The sequence below is a fragment of the Simochromis diagramma genome, unplaced genomic scaffold (assembly GCF_900408965.1).
Source record: "Simochromis diagramma unplaced genomic scaffold, fSimDia1.1 OVJJ01000293.1, whole genome shotgun sequence".
Taxonomy (NCBI): domain Eukaryota; kingdom Metazoa; phylum Chordata; class Actinopteri; order Cichliformes; family Cichlidae; genus Simochromis; species Simochromis diagramma.
Window position 1 is genome coordinate 10,545,675 of NW_024386801.1, and position 23,817 is coordinate 10,569,491.

General features: G+C 40.3%; 3 protein-coding genes across 9 annotated transcripts; 1 reads left to right on the forward strand and 2 right to left on the reverse strand.

Moving 5' to 3' along the window:
• Positions 1-1,961: 1,961 nt before the first annotated feature.
• On the forward strand, positions 1,962-4,036 carry LOC120729819 (pro-neuregulin-4, membrane-bound isoform-like). The gene is made up of 5 exons (XM_040025723.1): positions 1,962-2,060; positions 2,251-2,290; positions 2,410-2,503; positions 2,642-2,794; positions 2,912-4,036. Exons 2-5 carry the CDS (start codon positions 2,281-2,283, stop codon positions 2,982-2,984), a joined length of 330 nt encoding a protein of 109 aa, XP_039881657.1. The 5' UTR covers positions 1,962-2,060; positions 2,251-2,280; the 3' UTR covers positions 2,985-4,036.
• Positions 4,037-4,176: 140 nt separating this feature from the next.
• Positions 4,177-8,287, reverse strand: lactb (lactamase, beta). Its single transcript, XM_040025722.1, has 6 exons — positions 7,747-8,287; positions 7,575-7,641; positions 5,754-5,944; positions 5,350-5,647; positions 5,092-5,257; positions 4,177-4,962 (listed from the first exon to the last, which is right to left on the reverse strand). Exons 1-6 carry the CDS (start codon positions 8,119-8,121, stop codon positions 4,437-4,439), a joined length of 1,623 nt encoding a protein of 540 aa, XP_039881656.1. The 5' UTR covers positions 8,122-8,287; the 3' UTR covers positions 4,177-4,436.
• A 2,763-nt stretch (positions 8,288-11,050) lies between these two features.
• On the reverse strand, positions 11,051-22,089 carry tpm1 (tropomyosin 1 (alpha)). Of its 7 annotated transcripts, none has more exons than XM_040025732.1 (10): positions 21,834-22,088; positions 21,329-21,454; positions 21,026-21,151; positions 17,544-17,677; positions 17,170-17,287; positions 16,789-16,859; positions 15,979-16,054; positions 15,720-15,782; positions 15,540-15,609; positions 11,051-11,911 (listed from the first exon to the last, which is right to left on the reverse strand). In XM_040025732.1, exons 1-10 carry the CDS (start codon positions 21,945-21,947, stop codon positions 11,829-11,831), a joined length of 981 nt encoding a protein of 326 aa, XP_039881666.1. In that variant the 5' UTR covers positions 21,948-22,088; the 3' UTR covers positions 11,051-11,828. The 7 variants fall into 7 exon arrangements, with proteins under 7 accessions (XP_039881666.1, XP_039881661.1, XP_039881659.1 ...); XM_040025726.1 differs by lacking the exons at positions 11,051-11,911; positions 21,026-21,151 and adding exons at positions 12,998-13,824; positions 14,831-14,909 and having other exon boundaries at positions 21,834-22,087; XM_040025724.1 differs by lacking the exons at positions 11,051-11,911; positions 21,329-21,454 and adding exons at positions 12,998-13,824; positions 14,831-14,909 and having other exon boundaries at positions 21,834-22,081.
• Between the last annotated feature and the right edge of the window lie 1,728 nt (positions 22,090-23,817).

Consider the following 23,817-nt stretch of genomic DNA (forward strand, 5'->3'; position numbering starts at 1 on the left):
GAAAATTACCACCACTTTCCAATAGATTTCTAAAACTTAAATTAAAATGATACCTAAACACCAACCCATGAAACTAATAAACAATGGCACTGTCCTATCTTTATTAAACACACACACTCAAAGCGCAGGCTGAATAAAAAGTATGTGTGTACCTGTTCTCCAAACACTTCTTGGAAGGGTGGGTTATCGAGCTCAGCAATCCTGCAATCCTGAAAGAGGGGAAGAAACACCCAGAACACAGCAAGATCATTACAGCTTGACAAAAATATCACAGTCTACCTAATTTTCTGTTCTGTGAAGAGGTGAGACAAACACTGGACTTTTTGGCAAGAGGAAAAAAAGGTAGACCAGGTTTGAGGAAACAAAGGCATTTGAGCACTCGAGCAGGGACACTTCAATCCAGCTGTGAAGCATGGTGGAGGGAGCACTGGGGCTGCTGTGCTAGATCAGTCCATGGATGCCTTGTAGTCACTGAAGTACAATAAAATCAAAACTATAAGAAGAAATTTTGCAGGTTAATGCAAGTCAGGATGAGCTTAGAAGTGGATCAAGCATCAATTTAAGGATGTAATACAAAGAAAAATATAACATATTACAAAGTTGAAAAAAATCATTAAAAATATATTTAGGTTATCATGAGATAAGTTAATATAATTTTAACTGCATATCTTGCTAAGTCAGCCTTTTTATTCTGAAAACCTTTTATTTCCATACAGTCTTTTCCTCCTTATCTGCAGCAGAAAGAAAAACAAATAAGAAATGTAGTTACAAGAAGACAGTTACTCCCACTGGATATTTACTCCAACTGCCAACTAGATGATCATTATGAAAGGCCTTTTTGTAATGGCCTATATGAATAGAACAAAATAATTACAGCAAGTCAAACCTGTTTCAAAGTAGGTCAATAAATGAGCATCAGCTAATGCTTTAAGACAGCTTTGAAAAATGTGAACGTCTCCTTTTGTATTTTTTCATCAAGGTCTTGATGCATGCTCAATCATCCAGGTAAGGAAATCCCAAAAGGTTTGTCAGTGCTACTAGTTTCAGTCATTCTGCAAATGTATTGTTTATAAGATTGGGGAAACTTGCAGTCAGCTGAGACGGAAGAAGTCACTCGGATGAGTGATGAAATGTTTCTTTCACTGATGATGATGAACGGAATCAACTTTTTGGGATTTCATAAAGGTCATAAAACAAAGTATTTCTTGATAAATTTAAAGTTTTAAGAGCAGAATAAAGCAAACAAAGCAGCGTATATACAAATCAAACTTATCTATAAAGCCTCATTGAGTGATTGGCTACTGTTAATTAGTTCTTAACTGTACATCCTTTGAAAAACAGTGCCTCGGTATATTAGCTAAATGAAAAGTGTAGGAGGCATTAAATAATCACAAATTGAACAGATAACTAATTAAATCAGTTTACCGTTGCCACACTGGATGATGCTGGGTTACATAAATTTAGAAAAACATGATCATAAAAGATTAAAAATAGCCAGCTGATTGTCACCTAACGGTTCTAAGCAGTGTAGTAATTATCTCTATGCAAGAATTAGTATAGTACTTCCGTTGACTATAAACTCATCCCACGATTACATTCACACATTCTTTGCATGCCACTCCATTCAGTTTCAGTTGTACCAAACCCAGACATACCAAGCTCGCATTCACAGAAGTCGGTTTCGTCACCTGTTTTCTGACGAAACTTATCCTACAAAAGCAAAACCAACATGTCATGTAATCAGTCTTCATTCGATTCTAACACTCACAGAGGTCATATAAGCCATATAATGACCTCCAGGAAGCTCTGCAGACCTCCTAAAACCATTTTGATTTGCTTATACAACAACAAAAACAACAATACTGTTCATTTCATGTTAAAACATTACCAGCCTGTATCCTGACATTTAACTTGCAATGCGGACAAACTGCAATCTCAACATTTTTTTAGGCCTAGGGAGGAGCTCACTCTCAAGACTACGTCCTCTGAGATCCAGGTGTCATTATGACTTAGACTCAGGAGCTGCGCTAACCACCCAAAAGCCGGGATTTTATGAGCTGGTAAGGGCAGATTGTTGATTTATTCAAACAGGTATATTAGAGATATATTTCTCTAACGTAATAATCAATAACGCTATGACTCCTCCTGTCAGATTCACAGAAATTGTTTACATGTTGCCTAAAAACATGCTTTCCTCGTGTTGAGTGCTCATGTACTTTTCTTTGTCAAAATTCTTCCTTGTGTTCTTAGTGAGACAGCAGGAAAAACAGAACATTATCAATGATGTCAGGTAATAATACCAACAATCATAAAACTAAAACCCTCTGAGGAGCAAACAAATTCTATATATTAAGAAAAAGCATATTTCCAGCTGTGTTATAACTATCCTACCTTCTGTTATCTCTGTAGATCATGGAAACCCTTGCAGTGCAGAGGATGCCACCTACTGCATGAATGGAGGGACATGTTATAAAATATCTTCCATGGACACACTTTCTTGTGTGTAAGTTTATTGAAATCAATCAGTGTTTTTAATTGTCTTAGAAAAAAAAATCTTCATGTAAAAAAATATGGACACTACCCAACCTGGCAATGTTGTTTGTGAATTTGCAAATATTTGTGCAACGCTATCTGCCTGCAGGTGCAACCCAAACTACAAAGGCAGCAGATGTGAACAGTTCCAGCTCGGAGTCACACAGCCCATTTCAGATGAGGCTGGTTTAATTGCAGCTGTGATTGTCATTACTCTCCTTATCTTGATAGTGCTGGGATTTATTGTCTACTACATACGCAAGTAAGTACATTGTGGTTTTAGGTAAACACTCTCAAAGCATCTGTAAGTAGCACCAGGACGTCTTTGTATTACTGTACATACTTTCTAAGCTTATAACCATTACTTACCACCACACAGGATGCGAAAAGCGAAGGAACAGAGACAACAGAACCACAACCAAGAATACTGGAAGGTACAATCAAGAGCATGATCCTTCCTTCTGATTTGATTTGGTGGTGCATTTGATGGTTTCAGGAACGAATTGTGAGAAGTGTCATTTATCTTGTCATGCTATCTGAGGTTTTGAAAATGACTTTGAAAAAAGTTAAAAAAATAAATGAAAAAATGAGAGAGTGAAAAACTACTGCACTGACCTTAAAGGGCAAATTGACGAGTATCACACCACCATTGCTCTGATGTTAAATCACATTTCACCTTGTCAAAACATATTAAAGTGCAGTTTAAGTGTGACTTTTTAAAATTTGTGGCAATTGTGGGATTATAAACTAAGTGGCTGTATGTTATTAGAAAATATTTTGCATTTGTAAATATAGTCCATTTTTTTTAAATGATTTGAATGTGTGATTTCTGGTGACATGCCATTACACACTCTTATTTACTTGTGAGACGTTAACGCACTAGTAATTCTTCCTCTTCAATGCTTCATTCCAAACCTCCACTCTTAACCTAATCTCACATCTAATCACATCTCTTAAAGTATAATTGCTCATTGAGGTGTCCTGGACCAGTCAGTGAGATCTCACTTTACAAAGATGTCAGCACTTTGCAGTTTTTAAAACTTAAAACTGGATCCCACAATGCTGGACACATGCATGAACACACATGCATGTGTGTAGGGGTCTGTATAATTAGCTTATCCCAAGCTATTCATCGGTGTCCTTAAATCTAACAAAAACAGGGGCACGGGTGATCCCAGGAGTTTTATGAGAATGGTGTCACCAAATTGGCTTCAATTTGCTGCACAGAGGAGGAAATCCAAACTTGTTGGACTGCATTTCCCATAGTTTGTATTTGTTAACAAATTAAAAAAAAATAAAAATAAAAAAATGTGTGGGCAGAAACAACATTGTAAATGCTGACTGAATGGTTTCACTTTAGAATTCTTGCCAGCATTAGGTCAGGACTGACACTGTGGCTGTTGATATTGGTATTTTAAAAATGCTACAGTGAAACCATTAGAGAGTAAAAAATATGTAGTCAGTGTCCCCCCCCCTCTTTAAGGAAATATCTGTATATAGACGGCCCTAAAAGGAAGAAAATACGCAAAGCTGATTTAAATAAATTGTGAGCGAAATGTTTTTTACTTAAAAGTAGTAATTTATTTAAAAAAATGTTCTGGATTGACGTGTTACGTTTTAAAGAGAATTGAACTGCCTTCTATATAAATCCAAGAAACTTGTATCAGAGTCTGTTTTGGGGGGGGCGGGGACTGCTTCCGTCTAGTGGCAGAATGTCTTCCTTACTTTAATGCTGTAATTGAGAAAATGCTTAATGTAAATAAACTCAAAACATTTATATAAATGGATACTTAAGACTAATTTTATTTCCTTAAAGTTCAGACACATTGAAAAGCTCTATCAAAATGACACAAGATCACAAAGTTTTCTTGCAGGTAAACTCACACACACCTGTGTAAACAGTTCTACTTCCTTCTGGCATTATCAAACTCCTTCGCAATTTTCAGTGCAGTGTTGTTGAGTCCCACGGACTGCATGTTAGCAATGATGGTGACCACCACCCCCTGTGGGAGGATTGGGGTCTGTCCTTGGCACTGGTCAATCTCTTCGCTGGGTAACACCAGGAGGACACTGCTAGCGCCCACAGCACTTCCTGTGTGTGATACATAGTGTCTGCGCTTCCTGCACTGGCCATATTTTTGCACCTTCTCCACTACCAACCAGCCTTGAGCATACAGTCCGTCCTTATCCCAGCTGGCTTCGGTCCCATCAACTGGTGCCCAAAGCTCTATCGCTGTTTTGGGTTTGAGAAATCCAGGAAGTAAGCCGTTAGTATCCTGCAAGTGAGCCACCTGGTAGCTGTAAAGCAGAGCATTTCCAAAGAGCAGCAGGTTTCCCACAGTGGAAAGAAAACCACCTCCTGCCCACTTGTAGGAGTTGTCTACGTATGGGCAATTCACAACACGTCCGCGCTTGTTGTGATGATAAAACCTGTGGAATCGCATAGACAGGTAGTACAAACTCACTGCTATACCTCATCAAAAAAAAACCCAAACAAGCATGAGCATCATGTTTTTAAGGCAATTTGGACATAACTTGAGACTGGAGATTATACACTACCTAGAGCGGTTGTAAATAATAGGGTCATTCTCATCGGGCACTGTATTGAGCATTCCCAGCTCGCGGAACATATCCATCATGACGTCCAGGAATCGCCGACCAGCAGCCCGCTCCACAACAGCACTAAGCAGCGTGAAGGCATGAGTGGAGTACAGAAAGGTTGTGCCTGCATGCATGGAGTAAAACATACATCTCATCAAGATGTTAGCATTGTAACTGTGAATACAGAGAAACAACGAAATAAAGTTTGAGCTTTACCAGGTTTGAAAATGAGGGGGTCATTCTTAAAAAGGTCCAAAGACTGAATGACACTTTCAAAGTTGTCCTTTAAGTAGTACTCCTCGTGCTCAAACTCTTTTTTCTTCTTGGTGTTCTGATCTGTTGCGGCTTTGTTGTCTTTGCTTTCAGATGAGCTCTTTTCATTCTCTTTTTCTTTAACCGGGGGCTTTAAAAGTCGCTTGGCTTTCTCTTTGTCCTCCTTCACTTTCTTTGCATCTTTCTCATAATGCCGAATGCCACTCAGGTGGGACAGAAGCATACGTGAGGTTATTGTGACCTTAAAAACAATACAAACCAAACAAATAGATAAACACTGCGAATGCTAGAAGAACGAGATACTGCATGTCTTTTTTTTTTTTTTTGCAGTATTTGAAATTGCTTACGTCTTGCCCATCAAACTGTTTTTGGGGAAACTGTGGGACATATTTCTGGACTGGGGCATCAAGATCTAGTTTCCCCTCCTCGCACAGTCGTGCAGCAGCTGCAGAGGTGAGGGGCTTACTGATGCTGGCGATTCTCATCACCGTTTCTGGCGTGCATGGGACACGATTCTCCAAATCAGCATAACCAATTCCTAAATTAGATAAAGTGTTTTAAAAAGTCATAAGAATGGCAATGCATTTTTAGGGAAATGTACTGGTGTTTACAGATGACTCATTAACCTAATAAATTATATATTTTAAAACATTCTGCAGTAAGGAAACTGAACACAGACCCTTTAAATGTATCTTTTTTTTAGCACTGCAACAAAGCACAATTTAAATACAATCTATAATAAATATGCAGAAATACTAATACAAGCAGATACCAGTGGGCTACCTCCAGTTGAGTCAAAAGCAGCTACATGCTTTGACCTAAAATGTCTGTTTTGAGCCACTCAGAGCCTGCCAACAGTGACAATAGCAACAATAACAAATTTTAGGACTTGCTGCCATTCTTGTACAACAACTGTTAACCTTTTTAACCTTTAGCCAGTGTTACATTACTGTTAAAACATTTGTAACAGTGTCTATTTTTACATATTTAAAGTGCACGCCATGATTCAGTAGCTTGTAGTATCACCTTTAGTTGGTCTGTCACATTATTCTGGAGGAATTCGGACCCACACTTTATTAAAACTTTGCTTCAGTTCATTGATGTTTGTGGGGATTAATTTATCTACTACTCTCCTAAGGTCCTGCCACAGCATTTTAGTCATACTCAGGTATGGACTTTGACTGATTTGTTCAGCCATTCTGTTGTAGATTTGCCGCTGTGCTTGGGATCATTGTCCTATCACATGACGCAGTTTGCCCCAAGCTTTAGCTGTCAGACAGATGGACTCACATTTGACTTTGGTATATAGAGGAGCTCATGGCTGAATCAGTGCCTGCAAGGTGCCCAAGTCCTGTGCTTTGATAGCTGGTATGGGGCGTTTGTGTTGATATGCTGTTTGTTTTTTGCCAAACATCTCCACGTTGGTCTGATCTGTATAAAGGACATAGTTCCACATGCCATGTTTTTGTTTGTTTGTTTGTTTTTTTAGAGATTAGAGGCTCCTGAAACCCTGTCCAAACAAGACATGTTTGCTTATTTTTTTCTAATTATACTGACATGAACTTTAACATTTAACATGCTAACTGAAGCTTATAGGGCTCACACTGCTCACACTTGCTGATAATCAGTGAGTGTGCATTTGCATTTGACTAGCACCACCTAGCTGTGAGTTATCCATGTAATTCAAATGGAAGCAGTAAGGCTGTATTTAGTTTTTCAGAGTCCTGTAAAAAAATCCAGTGCTCAAGGGGTTAATAATAATGGTTTCCACTGACCATTATTACACAATTTTGTTCTCAACAAATTACACAGTGTATGGTAGGATATATTTTAAGACTTACCATTTCATTCATCAACATCCGATGTGTGCGCGCTCCCTTATTTATTTAATTTATATTTTAAAGCAAAAGTGTACACACCGGAGGTACCGAAATGAGCCCTAGTTTGTTCTCAGAATCGTATGGGAGAATGTTATTCTCTTTTCTATAATAGCAGTCGTTATTTCAGCTGTTTTTCTGTGCGGTCATGTCATGTTTGTGTTGGATCAGCTGTTTTTGAATCACACTTTGAGCAAAACTTTTGTAAACTCCCTACACTAAAAATGTGGGACACTGTGCATGTGGGAATTGTGGGATGGGATGAAAATAGTGCGATGCATGGTCACCAACCTTCACACCAGACCTCAGCCCCATCCACAGAGACGCCAACTACCACTCCCGGAGCACCGACCTCATCCTGCCAACACACAAACACACCGAGTTGCTACAGGTGGGCTTCGGGTTAATAAGACAGAGCAAAGGGACACTAGTCAATCAATTACAGAGCAAGTTATAAGCCTACCTCTGTGCCTACCTTTATCCGCTCCACAAGGTCTCTGCTAACTTTTATAGCATCTTTGTATCGATCCGTCTTCTCTGCTCCCGTAACTTTAACATCGCAGAAACTGCTGGCACCGTCGCTGCTGTATTTCAGCCCGACAGCTAAAGCGATCCCCACTCCAACCCCATAAATCCAAATCGTGGACTTTAACCGGTATTTACGAAAGGCTGGTCCTCCCACATATCGCCTTTGTTGCTGAATAAAAATACTATCTGACTTCTGCTGCTGCCTGGCTCGCGCTCCTGCACGCGGGGTCGTCACAGGCGACTCGCGCGCTGCTAACATGCTGCATTTGGTACAAAAAGTACTTTGCCTGGACAAAAACAAACGCAACATCGTGAGAAAGCACTCCTTCTTTGTCGGCGACAAGTGGCTCCAGTCAATGATCTGCTCACCGTTACCAACAGCTTGTTTACTTCCTGTACGCGTCCTCGTTCGGAACGCCTCGAACAAGACCAAATAAATCAAATCATGATTCAAAGAACGTTGATCGAGGGGAATAGGGCAGGGTTTGTAGCTAGAGGTGAGACCAATGACTTTTATACAGTCATTGGGTGAGACCAGGGAACATAAAACCTTGTCCTTGAACAATATCAGCATTTATTGACGTGTGTACTGTGTATGTTGGCCTACTCAGTGCTAACAATACTACAACAAATCACACAAAGACAAGCACACACCAGCAGGGATATTCATTTAGAGAAATAAATGCTAAAAACACAGTTTATTCTGTAGATTAACTTTACTAATAATGACACAAACAATCAAATAAATAAGTAAAAGTAAAAAACCTGGCTTTCAGACGAGAAAGTGCTGTACATAGGTTGTTGTAACTCTGTGCAGCAACTTGATGGCAGCTGGACATCATTAATTTACTGGAAACAACTGTTTAGAGTAACTTAAAGTTACTTAAAGTTAAAGTTACTTTAAGTTACAGTAAAGTTGCTAACTTTACTGTAAACACTTTTTACATCATGCTACAACTGCATTTACAGTAAAGTCGCTGGTAGTAATTTGCTGTATTATCTACAGCAAATATGCTGTAAATTAAATGTATGATAGCTTTCAGTTATTTAATTTATAGTAATTGAATTACGGGATCTCATGTGAATTAAATTTACAGTAACAGACTTGTAGCTGGATGTCAGTAAGTTAACATAGAATTTACAGCAATTTGTTTACACTACTTTTTACAAGGTGTGTTATTATCATGGGTAAATCCTGATCTCCCAGCAGTTAACGTGGGATTGTAGGGTATTCAGGGTATTTGTTTAACATAATTTGATATTTAGATGAAGTGAAGTCATCGTTCTTAATATGCATTTCATTAATATACAAATGCATTTGCTTAAAAAAAACACAGACAGACATGAACAGACAGTGGGGAGCATTCCATCTGCAGTGTCTAAGAATGCCAACCCATATAACCACAATAGGCCTACATACACAAGCTAGAGACCAAACTTCAGGTTTGTGCAACCGCATTGAGAATAAACTCTGGCTCTCTTTCTCTCTCACCCACACACAGACCCTTATCTTTCCACTGCTGTAGCAGCAAAGGAATGTCAGTGGGCTTGCCAGTTATTTAACTGCTGCAAGCACAGTGTTCTGTGCCAACATAAACTAGTGACTAATATATTAATTGTACTGTATGTGCATATAGTACGTGAAAGTTAATTTTAATTTTCAACTTTAACTTCACTGATATCTATCAAGTAAAGTGAAGTACTTCGCATACTATATAGTACACTCACCAGCCACTTTGTTAGGTACTTATGTTCAACTGCTTAACACCAAAAGTTAAGTCACATAGCAGCAATTTACTGCATTTAGACATACAGATATGATGAAAAGGCTGCCTGCTTAAGTTAATATCAAACATCAGAATGGGTTTCACAGTGATTTAAGTGACTTTGAACGTGTCATGGTTGTTGGTGCCAGATGTGCTAGTCTGAATATTTCCAAAATTACCAAACTACTGGGGTTTTCCCACACAACTATCTCTAGGGCTTTCCGAAAATGGGCCAAAAATGAGAAAAGATCCACTAAGCTGCAGTTCTCTGAGTGAAAATGCCTTTGTTTATGTCAGAGGTCAGAGGCCAATGGCCTGACTACTTTGAGCTGATAGGAAGCCAACAGTAATTCAAATAACTAATTGTTACAGCCAAGGTATGCAGACGAGTATCTCTGAATATACATCACGCTGAATCTCGAAGCAGATGGGCTACAGCAGCAGAAGACCAGATTGGATGCCACTTCCGTCAGTCTCACCAAAACTGGACAATAGAAGATTGGAAAAATATTACCTGGTCTTGATTTCTGCTGGAATAGAACAATAACATGAAAGCATGATTCTATCCTTCCTTGTATCAGCAGTTCAGTCTTGGGTTGTTGGTGTAATGGTGTGGGGAATATTTTCTTGGTACACTATGGGCTCCTTAATATCAACTGAGCATCATTTAAATGCCGCAATATTGTTGCCGACCATGTCCCTCCATTTATGACCACAGTGTACTCATCTTCTGATGACTGGTTCCAGGAGGACAAAGCTCCATGTCACAATATTCAAATCCTCTCAAACTGGTTTCTTGAACATGATAATGTACTCAAATGGCATTCACAGTCACCAGATCTCAGTCCAATAGAGCACCCTTGGGATGGCAGATTCTCATAATGGATGTGCAGCCAATAAATCTGCAACAACTGTGTGATGCTATCATGGGATCATGGACCAAAATCTCTTAACCGACAACAAATGCTGTTTCCAGCATCTTGTTGAGTCTATGCCACGAAGAATTAAGGCAAAAGAGTATCCAACCCAGTACTAGCGCAGTGTACCTATAAAGTGTCCAGTGAGTGTATATCTGATGTTTTATTGTAAAATTACTATAGTTTTTTGGATCAATTATTTAGAGAGATTTCAGAGGGTAAATGACTGAACTGAAAAAATATTGTAGCTGTTTTGGGTGAGCTGGAGTGAACCAAAGAAACACATTACAATGCTTTTGAACAGATGGCAGTCAAACTGAGGCCCAAGGAAAAGAAATAAGAGAGAGAAGTTTTGAAAATGCTGCAAAATTAATAGATTTATTTAATTTTTAGCTATTTGAAAAATGTAATACATTTTACATATGGAAAGATAAAATAAAATCTATTAAATAAGCTTTCTCTTTTCTTTTGCACTGCAATCAAGCTTCATTCAACTACAGGTCACCTCTGATGAACAAAACAAAAAGTCTACGTATGTACCACAAACAAAGTTACAAAACTTTCAAAACATGCTTTTATTTATATTTATATTTTTTACATTTTAGATATGATGACACTTGAGACGTCTACATTAAAACAATGTTAGAACAAAGCACTACCGGTACACCAAAAATCATACTATACAGACAAAATGAAACAATTTTGAACCTTGGTTTTAAACAACAACAACAAAAAGGGCTGAAGTCTTGTGCCATTTCTTTAACATTACAGTAGCACCAGTATACATACTGACAGTGACTGTCAGGGTATACATACACTTGTGATGACTTTCATGTGTATATTCACTGGGGTGTAATGACTCTTCTTTAACATAGTTTGTTGTATGCGTAATGCTGAGGTTTTACTAAGTGCAAAATTTCTCCACTTTGTCCTTTGGTATGTGCATGATCAAGGCAGAATGCTACGTACCAGATCAGCTTAAATGCAGTTGTAGAAAACAATCTTGTAACCAATGGTATTTGGTCAATGGTCATTTCACCAGATGACTTGTCAAAAAAAAAAAAATCAAGGATTGCAAAAGGCAAAGATAAAAACTGGCTTGCGAAAACAACCGTGTTTCTCAGTTTAGGCTTCATGAATGGTTAAGCGTTACTTCCCCTTTGAGTTCTGCTGAAGGCAGGACGATGCAATAAGAATAGCATCTGGCTGTTTGTTCTCCACCATTGGCAAGGTACGAGAAGAAGGGGTTTACGATAAGCAAGGTGCAAATACATAAAGCCAAAACCACAGTGTATGTGTGTGTGAGGGGCAAGGGGAGGGGTCAGACCGTGCTTTCACAAATTATTCAGTTCCATTAGAGTCTGGTCCAGCATCTGGTGCATTTCGAGGTTCTCTTCTTTAGCTTGTGATACTTTCTCTGTTAGAACAATCAAAATGAAAACATTTTAATGTCACACAAGCACACACAAGTGAGTCAGCTGGTTAGCTTGTATTAATAATCAAGCTGGCTACATTGTTCAGGTCAGTTGGTAAATCTGAGTGCTTTTTAACCCGACCTGCACAGCACTGACAGCAAACAGAAACACACAGAATAGCAAGCGGTCATGCAGATTACAAATACACTGCAACTGACACAGAACACACAGCAACAGTATACAGGTAGATTATTATAGTGTTGGTTATAACAGTTTATTAATGCCAAACTTAGAAAGGTTAGAAAATTATATGTAATTAAAAATAATCCCTGATTTTTACGGTTTCAAATACACTTCCACCAACAGCGACACAGACACATCGAGCAGCACAGGCATCGTACTCGGGCAATGCAAACGGAAGAGCTTTGGATCTTACGCTGGATCCGATTGTCATACGCACACCGAAAGCAAAACCGCAGTGAACGGAACAAACGCATGAACAAGTTAGTCCTCATTCAAGGCCACGCGAAGTTCATTAGAGAGAAGGCGGTTTTTCTCAAGTTGATGGTAGAGGCGATCTTTGCAGTCAGAAAGCAAGTTGAAAAAACAGAGAGAATAGGAAATCAGAGGAAAACAGGAAAAGAGAAAGTGGAATACCCTTTGACATCTACCTTCTCTAGAAAGGAGCACCGAGAGATTGGTTTAATCTTTGTAAAAGGTCTAAATAGCCATAATAATAAATGATATTACAAAATAAAGTATTTTGATGGTTCCTGCTTTTTCTTTTTGTCTGCAAGAGGCGAGCCAGGGCTGTGCATAGAATAAGAAACAGAAGAGCATTGTGACAAAACAAGAGCCAAAGATCTAAATCCTAAAATGGAACCATTTAAGTTGAAAAATGAAGAAACAGAAAAATAAATCATGAATTCAATCACTACTCTGTCTTGATTATTCACTCACTTTCCTGTAAGTATCTTTAATGTGGCTGCTAAACCTCAGCCAGTCTTTAGGCCAAATTTGGTTTCATGCTCACTCCTGCTAATCTTGATCTCTCACAATTTATGGCAATGACTTTAATACAAACAGTCTGAATGTGTCATGGTGTATTTATTTAAATATATGACAAGATACCATATATCATACAAAGCCTGTTTGTCATAATCACTGATGTCAGTCAGTTTCATCCAATATTTCATCGTCAGATGAGGTTCCACAACTCTTACATACTGTTCTGCACGCCAACCATTACTCTACGTTGCCACAGTCTTGCTGATAACAGCCCAACACCAATTACCACCAGCTCAAACATCCTTCCTGCCAATTACTCCCATCACAATACTACATGTTCAAAAGTGCTTGCATGCATCAGTCAACTAGACTCAGCTTTCAGTCAAGTATCTACAGATGCTGGAGGTTTCTGTGCTTTCAGTATTGCTGTGATATTCCTATTATATCAGCTTCACAGAAAAGAAAAACTTTGGACGAAGAAGAAAAGGAGCATCGACTGAAATCCATAAAACTACACCAAGGAAGAGTGAGGACCTAGTGGTTTGTTGAGATGCAAGAAAAAAAAAAAAAAAGAGAAAATGATTCAATAACATAACTTAAAATCAAGGCTTCCTGGTTTTATTAGAGCCAGTGAAAAATAAATATGAATGAAAAATAAAAAGGACAGAGAAAAGAGATACAGCTTTACATAGAAGGAAGGACGTTTATTTTTTTTACACAACGCAGAAAGATTCTAGGATTCTGTACAAGTGATGGGATGCAAGTAATGTTGACATGAAGACATGAGGGGGAAAGGGAAGCAAAGACAGAGAGGGAAGGGGGGGAAAAATGGAGAAAAGGCTGGAGAGAGCAGACAGATGCTGCTCAGCCGGCAGGAGGCGTCTTTGATGAGGTGTAAACAATTTATCTGTGTGGAAGAGAAGAAGTAGAGTGAACCTGGGGGGAGCAGGAGGGGGACCTACGGAAATGTAAAATGCCAACCAAAATACACCAGACACACGGGAGTCACGGAAGGGCACCACAAAAACCACAATGCACAGTGTAAATGCATCCTGTGCATTGGAAAACACTTGCAAACACACACACACACTGAAGGGTTGGGGCAAGTCCTTCCTGTGATTACATCAACACCTTCCTGCTACATCACGAGGTGCAGCGCTCAACTGACAGACAGTTGTGGCTCTCATCTTTACACACTGGGAATTTTACTTAGGAAAAACTGTGGGCTCAGCCACACTGGTGCTAAGCTATGGCCTCTTCTCCTCACCTGGTATATTGACATAGCAAAGGAGGGTATCACAAACACATGTGTGGGCCTTTCTTCTCAACGGAAGTAGACCATATTAGTAGAAATGGGGACACTACATGTAACCATGAGGATCAGCATGTAAACCAGTTTCAGTGAAAAAAAAAATCATTATTGCAGTTTTTGTCAATCAACAAATGCTTGCATGCATTGCTTAAGAAGTGAAAATGTCCAACGATATTACAATGGGCATTTGAACATAAACTCATAAAAGAATCTAAATATTATCATGCTGCGTTCTGCTCATGCATGAAATGACTTCATTCGTTTTTTTCTGTACTCTCAAACGTCAAAGATACTGACACAAAAGGCATACAGTATCATCATAAGGACACAATTAAAGACAGGATTATCTAGTACAGGAGCAGCTCAAGTACAGAGGCAACAAATTTCTGTTTTAAAACTTGAAACTTTATATATAAGACTATATATAAAAAAAGAATTTTAGTATAGATGAGATGTTTAGTTCTAGTGAGCATGTAAAATAATAAATGAGGGAGACAAAAGAGGTGAGGCATTTGATGTGTAGGTAACACAGGTGCAGGCCAGAGGCGAGAGAGGGGGCATGATGGTGGAAACAAGCAGGTACGGCAAGTAGAAAAATTACATGGAAGTCATGTCGTTGAGGGCGTGGTCCAGCTCCTCGCTGATGGCCTTGTACTTCAGTTTCTGGGCATACAACTCATCTAATGGTGGGCCAGGAGTGAAAGGTGCATGTTGGGGGTGGGGCGGGAGGTAGGGCGGTGATTGAAAGCAAAAGGTGGAGGAGGAACATGACACAAGGAGGTGGAAGGTGAAGCATCCAGACCATTTGCAGGACAGGGAAGGAAAAAAAGAACATGGAGAGAGGACAGAAAAACGAGGGGGGGAAAAAGGAAACAAAGTTACACCAGAAAGACAGAGTGGATGTGCAGCAGATCTAAGGTTAGATTCTTCAGCACCATTGAGAAATGGGCTGTATTTCACTACAATGTGGTGCTTATAAGACTAAATCAACACCTAAGCCTGATATCGCTGCTTAACTTTAAAACCACCCTTTCCTAACTGGAACTGAAAAAAGCAACCAACTAAATGTAATAGTGAAAGAATAAGAAGTACCAAAATAGAAATAAGATGCTGTCTGAAAAAAAAAGAGAAGATGAAACAGGATAGAGTTCAAAAAGAAATGTGGTAAAGGGACCTAGGAGATTTTTTGAAACACTTACCCAAAACACTTCCAATGATACAATAAACATTGGAAAAATAATCATAGTAGCATTCTGAGTTTGGAGGCAAACTCAGAAAAGCAAGCAAACAAAACCCCCCAAAAAGCATACCTTCCAGGTCATCAATGGTCTTCTCAAGCTTGGCTACTGATCTCTCAGCGAACTCAGCACGAGTCTCAGCCTGCATTACAGAGACAGATTCAGAAGTCAGTCCAACACTTGATGTGGAAACTTGTGTAAATTATCCTGGTGTGAGCCTAAAACACCAGATGGGGCATTGTGAAACTGTACCTCCTTCAGCTTGTCAGTGAGGACCTTGATCTCCTCCTCATACTTGTCCTCCTTCTGTGAGTACTGTGGGTCAAAAACAACAACAGCTATAAGGAATCGCAAACATGTGCGTTGAGATAAATACTTTCACTGCATTTATAGAAATGAGTTAAAAAAAAAAAACAGAAGTGAAGAGGCTCTTCTGCGCCCCATCCATCAAGTCTGCAGGGGAGCTGCAAGGGTTTGACAGCATGCAGTCGCCCGGAAGGGTGGCACGTACCTTCTCAGCCTGTGCCTCCAGTGACTTCAGGTTGTTGGTCACAGTTTTCAACTCTTCCTCAAGCTCAGAGCATTTGCTGGTGTTTTAGGGGATAAAGTTGCCAAGGACGAGTAGGAAAAAGGAGGGAGACGACGATGGACAGATCCGGAGGTAGACACAAATAAAAAGGTGGAGGGAAAAAGAAGGAAGGAGGGGGAGAGGAAACAAAATAATAAATAAAAACTACAGGGTTTTAACAAGGAGGGAACGCCAAGTACCTCAAAAGTGCCTTAACAGAGCAGGAATGTGAGAAAACACAGTAGCAGTGTGTTTTTTATCTGCTTGGATTGAAATATCATGCTTTTCTGTGGTGTTATTCTTGCACAGCCCCTGCCATGTTAGGCATGAAACAGTCTAATTGCACTTGGAATTAAAGAGCACAATGAAGGAGAGGAGCAAGCACAGCAAGCAAAGCAGTGAGAAGAGCCACTCAGAGATACAAGTGTGTTATGCTTTCTGTTTGCAGTACCTGTATGACTGTGGAGTCTAGTGATTTCATGCTTTGCTCCAAAACCCTTAGCTCATCCTCCACTCTTCGAGCACGCCTGTTAGTGGGTGTGGCGCGCATGTGCAAGCCAAAACCATTCAAACCACGAGGGGCATGCAAATAATCAGCACATACAGTAAGAACACAGGGCACACTGTTCAAATGGAAACAACTACTAGACTTTTAAGTGTTAGCGCTCGAAGCTTCCTGAGTATTTCAATTCCAGCATACGTGCAAGTTTAAGCAAAGATTTTGTGTGTGAAAAAAAAGGCAAAAGGACTTACCCTTCTGACAGCTCAGCGCGCTCCTCTGTACGCTCCAGATCACCCTCAATGATGACCAGTTTACGGGCAACCTTTTGGTGTAGCACAACAACGTTTTTAGAAAAAAGAACCATGAAATGACTGTGAGACAGTTAGCACTGGGTTACATCCAGCCCAGAGTGTTTCACCCGCTTACGATTATCCTTACAACGCCAACTCTGGTGAATTATAAACAAGGTTTAAAGGATACAGGACATATTACAAACTTTCCTGTGAAAATTCAAGTGTTATAACTGGGTAAAAACAAGTTTAACAGAATGAAGAGCTCAGGGTTGTTATAACTGAATTAACGTCTGTTGCAGAGCTATCAATTTCAAAGCTAAATGCTTAAAAAAAACTCGCCTCCTCATATTTGCGGTCAGCCTCCTCAGCGATGTGTTTGGCCTCTTTCAGCTGGATCTCCTGCAGCTCCATCTTCTCCTCGTCCTTCATGGCCCTGTTCTCAATGACCTTCATGCCTCTGTGTGCGGGAACAGTCAAAGAATGTTAAGAATTAAGTGGTGAGACCTGACAGACTTCCTGCAGTTTTCCCTGAGGACTCATATGTGGTTAAATAGTAGTGCTGGCAAGTAAATCTTTAATGTGCTCCTAAGGCGAATACCTAAATGTTTTCTGATATTAAAAAAGAGCAGAGGCACTTCCACAAAGGAGTGGAAACATGTTCACATGGCCTGTTTACCTCCCTGTCTGAGCCTGAGCTGCCTCACAAAACTCACCTCTCACTCTCATCAGCAGCCTTCTCAGCCTCCTCCAGCTTGGTCAGAGCAGTAGCCAGACGCTCCTGAGCACGATCCAACTCCTCCTCAACCAGCTGGATACGTCTGTTAAGGGAAGCGACCTCTCCCTCAGCCTAAGGAAAGAAGAAACATCATGTCGGGAGATTGTTTTTGCGGGTATGCTCAACAAATCAGTCACATATAGCACAACAAGAAAGTCGGTCCAAAGAAAGCAACCGGTGAATGTATTTGTTTATTAGAGTAGGTGTCGCCACCATTGTTTTTATGCCCACTGAGAGAGTGTAATCGTGGTTGTTCTGAAGTGTTATCTGTGAGCCACCTGTTGGGAAAAGCCCTCCCACCAGGCTTACTCCTCATTGACTATGTATAATGATAATTTCCCCAAACTAACATAAGGCTGAATGCCACGCCTCATTACTGAGCTCCCCTGAGAGGACATTAACAAGGCTCGAGTCAAAAGGGCCTGGCACAATTAATGAATTCTGAAAATGACTGCTTGCATTGTACAGCTACAAAGTAGGCTCCCTGGGGTTTGAAACATTTAAGTGTAATTTATCTGGTCATCAGTGTAAGCTATGGAATCTGTGTTAAATGAGGTGGTATCTTTGCAGAAAAGCTGATATACACGAGTACACATTGAAAAAAAAGGTGGGTCTTTTTATGATTATTCAAACGTGTAGCTATTTCTGCTTTCTGACATTGCTCAGCAGGGATCAAGACCTGCACTGGTGTCACTGAAAAGCGGATATTCGGCAGAAGCCTGCACACGAGGCAAAAGTCTTTTCAGAAGCTTTCCCCTGCAGCCTTAGGTTAAAATGTGCAGCGCTGGGCCAGAATGCACTGGATGTTTTTAAAGCACAATGAGGAAGTTTCTAATGACCTATAAACCCATTAGTGGTCACTACTATTTCTAATACATTATAGTTTGTCAACATTAATTACAAGCTGTTACACTAAGCCTGAGATTAACTCTGACTGCTGCGAGCCTGTGCACTAAGATTTAATTCCCGTACAGATAACTACCGCTATGTTCTGTTGCTCGTTGCTGTGAAACTATATTGTCCTTATAAGGGCAAGTCAAAGAGCATAAGCTGACAGAGCACACTGGCACCTTCAAATGTTGCCACAGTGGTAGTTTCCTGGTTGCTGAAAATACTTTATTCAAATGTGTGGCCTGCTCCTGGTTGGGCTGGAGCAATGAATTAAAGGATCGAAATATATATATATATATATATAAAAACAGTCAGGTTTACCGGTAAAGGAAATGCAAGCGAACTCGTTTAAGGAGATGAGACAATACAATGACACAAAGTGCCACAGTTGCTGCTGAGCCAACAGGGCATCAGCGGCCTAACGTTGCCAATTAGAGGCGCTTATCCAGGAGCAGCGGGCTATCAAAGCTTCATCTGAGACTTGCGGTGGCACACGGAGAGCCAAGTAAAAGCTCAGCTTCCAGCACTGGGGTGGGTCAAGAGCAATCCCGCTATCTCACTGTGTATCAATTCAAACTATGGCCCTACATGAACTCTACACAAGTGCACAGGAAATGATACAGAGAGAGAAAGACAAAAAGGAGGCAATTGTGCGCTCGCAGGTAGGCTCTAAGAGCGGTAAACATGCTTACTTGTTCCCTGGCTTTCCTGTGCGCAAGCAACTCCTTCTGTAATCTCTCGGCTCTGTCTTCAGCACCGTCTGCCTGCTCTTGTAAGGATTTGATCTTTCGTTTCACTGCATCCAGCGATGTCACTCCTGCCATTGTTTATGTACCGTTGTATATACTTAGATATATAATATAAAAAAAACAGGACTACACTTTTGCGCTGCAGCACAGTTTCCGAGAATTTCACCAGGAACGAGGTGACGTCCTTGGTTGTGCAGAGGGCTGCGTGAAGAGAGGCGAAAGAGTGCGCAAGCCTTCTGGAGACGCACTGTGCAGTCAATGTATTTACCAGGAAGTACGGTGATTTCAAAAGAAGCATGAAAAAATAACCGGTATCCTGCGGGGTTGTGCAAAACTTTAGACCGCGATAACATGCTGCACTGCCACTTTAAAATAATAAAATATAATAAAATGTAAAAGATACAAAATACCAATGCTGTTTAATGACGTGAACACACCCAGACCCACACACAACGGAGCGTACTCGTAGCGTACACTGTGCTACAGCCCCCTCTGCGGGTCAGCCGCGAGCAGTACATACGTGGCAGTGAAATGTTTTGGAGAGTGCAGGACATTCAATAAGTCTTCACTGGCTACAGTAATTACAGGCTGCCGTTGAAACTTTGCAAATATCACGGAACAACCAATCCTAAAATATGTAAGGGAAAAACAAGTCCATAAAACACAAGTAGTAGTTAAAGTTACTCGAACAACCCACAAACTATCTGGTAAATATCTTTTTCTTTTGGGGTGGGGGGTGGGGGCACCACAATACGCTTTCTATAGGAAATGAAATGTCCAATCAAATACGAGCTGAGAAGACTCAATTACTCAATTGACTTTTGACCCACTTTGGCCTAACCACCCACCCACCCCCTACTTTGAGATCCAATTAAAAGATTATTACAGCTTGTTTCCCCTCTGCAACCGGATTCGTCTGATTGAGTTTTATAAGCAAACGTCTCTATCTGCCGAACTTGATGTTGGCCGTCACCTCTTGTCATTCGAGGGACCCCTGTCGTAAAAACCTATCTTTATGAGGCCATTAAGATGACAAAATCTGAATTCTTTACATAATTTATTTTATTTATTTATTTTTGTCACGCATTTATTACCAAGGGGATAAAACAGTGGGGCAACAAAACAAAGTTTTCTTCTTCTTTTTTAAAGAACTTTTTATTCAATCGAAAAAAAATGCTGCAGCTTTCTTTTCCTTTCTTTTTTCCTTTTTAATTTGTGTGCTGCCCAAGACTTTTTGATAGGGAACCGTTTTTTCCTTTGGTCAGCAAAGAGCGCAGCACGCAGATGTGAGCTCTATCTTGACCATATAAAGCAGTGGGCTATATTTATCTTGGCGCTTGAGCTTTTTGGGAAGGCTGTGCGTTCAGTCTGCATGACTTATCGCTCTGAAAAGACCTAAAAGGCGGAGATCACGGTCCACAAACACGAGAGATTGTTACAAATTTGTACAGAAATACCGACGAGGCTCCAGGGGAGGATGAACTGAGTTTAAAAATAGGTGTTTTGAAAGTACTATATTTGAACAATTAAACCGACTTTCTTTGGACTGTGATTGTGCGTGTGACAATTCAAGAAACGACAGTTCCAACTACGGGTCTAAATGGTTGATTAAAAACAAACAAACAAATAAATAAAAGTTTGTAGTGTATCAGCTTTGGGGGAAAACCCATCCACAGATTGGAGCAGTGGTGGTGAACTGTCGCTTCCCTCAGAGGTGGCAGAATGAAGATGTGGGGTAGCGTGTAGGAATGGTGCCATTGTAAATCCCTTCCTTACTTACATCGGTGGCTTTCTTCTCAGCCAGCTCAAGTTTCTCCTGGGCATCTTTAAGAGCCTCGGAGTACTTGTCCAACTCATCCTCAGTTCCCTTCAGTTTCTTCTGCAGAGCTACCAAATCGTCCTCAAGCTGAGTTTCAGTGCAGGACAGTTTCAGGGGTGATCAGCGGAGGGTCGGAGTTGCGTGAGCGCGCACAGGCGCAAAAGCGCATACACACAGAGAAGAGAGAGAGACAGGGGACAGCACACGGGAAAGAAAGAGACAGGAGAAAAGTTAGGGAAGCCCATGCACTTCAGGATCAGATACCTTGGTGGCGACCTCCTCAGCAGTCAGCAGCTTTTCTTCAGCTGTTTGGAACTCCTCAAGCACTTTATCTCTTTCGTCCTCTGTTATACGCAATTTCTTTTCCATCTCTCTTATATCGTCCTCTAACTTCACATGCACATGAACAAATTATACAGTTAAACAGAATATAACAGAAACATGCAGTTTTCAACGATCAAGCGACATTTCTCTTAAATGGACTTAATCAAAAATGATTTCTGGGTTATATGGTTTATGGGTTACATCAACAGTTGCTAAAACAGTGGAGAGGATGATTTCTTTTTTATCATTCTTCAAAAATGACATTAAAAATGCAAAAAAATGTTTAAAGGATGGATTATTCTTAATTTTAATCCTTAACTGGGATTATCCATGAAAATAATTAATCCGTTTTAAGGAGGCGGTCCATTTAAACTGGTATTCCTGCATTTTTACTGCATCTTTCGGGTTTTCCCACAAAAGGAAGAAGGACAAAAAAACAGCCGACCTGTTTGCTTCTGTCCTCTGCTGCTTTCTTGTCTGACTCGGCCTGCTCAGCTCTGTCCAAGGCATTCTCCTTGTCGAGCTTGAGCATCTGCATCTTCTTCTTAATGGCATCCATGGCTGCTTAGTGTTGTTCGGCGGCACCGACAAAACGTCCAACGGAAAACCAAGGATAGAGTGGGAGAGGGGCTGGGGCGTCTGTGCCTAACTGAACGCTAAGCTGGAGTGCAGGCTCTGCCTGACTTTGCACTGTCAAATATGTACTTTCAAGGTGGTGGTGGTGGGGGAGTGACTGGATTCCTTTGGACATCCAATACTTTTTGGGAGGAGGCGTGTGTGGGTGCTCCGGCGTTTTTTTAAGGATCTGCTTGGCTATTCGTTGCTCCTATACATCTGAGACGCCTTTATATGGGGTGTGACGAGTATGGGTATGCTCCCACGGAAAGGGTTCCTGCCATTTAATGTCAGAGAAGATGCAGAAAAAGACTGTTTACGTTTGCGTTAACGCCCCGGTCACCCATTTAAAAGCAACATGCAGCCTCTGTCTCTGAATTGAGTGGCCTGCACTTTCCCAAAGTTTCTGAAAGTTGGCATATGTTTAATTTGCAAGGAAATTATGTTTTCTGGCCTTATTTCACAGTGGCAGTGCCTTCCTGTTTTCCTGCATCTCTTCTTACTTTGGAAAAGCTGGGAGAGGGACCAGAGCCAGCTGCAGAACAAGCTTTTGTCACCGTGTAGTCTGTGGTAGCTCTTTATCTCTGCCTGAGTGTGTTTGGGTGGCTGAGTGTAAGTTCGCTTGGAATATGCTGTAGTGGCTCTCTGTGATATGAGATGCTTTTGGTTAGCCACGCAAGCCCTAGAGGCATTGTTCACAGTCTAGGGGGCTCAACAGAGGGAAGTGTTTACCTGATAATGTATCAGATATCCCTCATGTAAACCGTTGATGTGTCATTTGTCTGGCATCACAGCATCCTGGCAGCTTTGTACTTCAATAAGAGCAGCTAAGTCACTGATTGGCTTGTGATTTGTGAAATGTTTACTGTTTTAAAAACTAATGAAGAAGACAATTTCACATCATATTGCATATTTATTACTAGCCTTACTAAATTTAAGCAATTATTATTCAATGCAATTATAACAATATGCCTAACAGAAATTATATCAAGTAATGATCCCTCTGCAGTAACTTAGTGAAAAGTCAAAGCACACTACGGTGACTGAGGACACTCCAAGTGTCTTTTAGTCTTCTCAAGGATATTTTTAGGATCGACTTTTCTTCCATGCACCTGCCTTAGTCTGTAATGGATCCAAGACACTGTGCCAAGAGTGGAAGGTCTAAAGGCATTAGATATGTCTCTTAAAATAATCGCTGTCTTGCTCAGGCTTTGGCCTGTTTTATAGAATATTGTTGCTATGCTTAGCAGACTGAATAAAAGAAATAATTACATAATAAGGAGCAAATTATGATTTTTACAGTGCCAGAGAAAGATGAGACTTCTTATCCTATTGATTTATTTGTCTCTTTCCAATTGAGCCATTAGTGGTTGTTGTTTTTTTTGGTTGTTTTACATTTGACTGTCATGAGCCCTAAAAGAAAATGCATTTTGCTAATCTGGGGACAGCCTTTGTTTTCTAATTATTAATGGCAATGAAAGACACTGTTTACAGAGTTTGTGTCTAACTGCTCTTCTCTCACACTAAAATCAAAGCTCTGGAAAGCTTTTCTTTATAAATAAGGAAGTCTGGAAGGTTGCTGCAGAGGTCTTTCCTGAGTCTTGCATGACTGATTTAGTAAATTAAGCCACTTCATTTATTTAACGTTTTGAGTGTTCAGTCCTTTTTTTGTTTGTTTGTTGCCATATTGTGCACAGTATTATGGATGTTTCTGGTTACAATACCTATGCACAGTTTGCCATTTATGTTTTCAGTAATGTATAATTTATAGTGGACTGCTGGTTGTTCTTGATTTGGAATTCCATATTCATTAT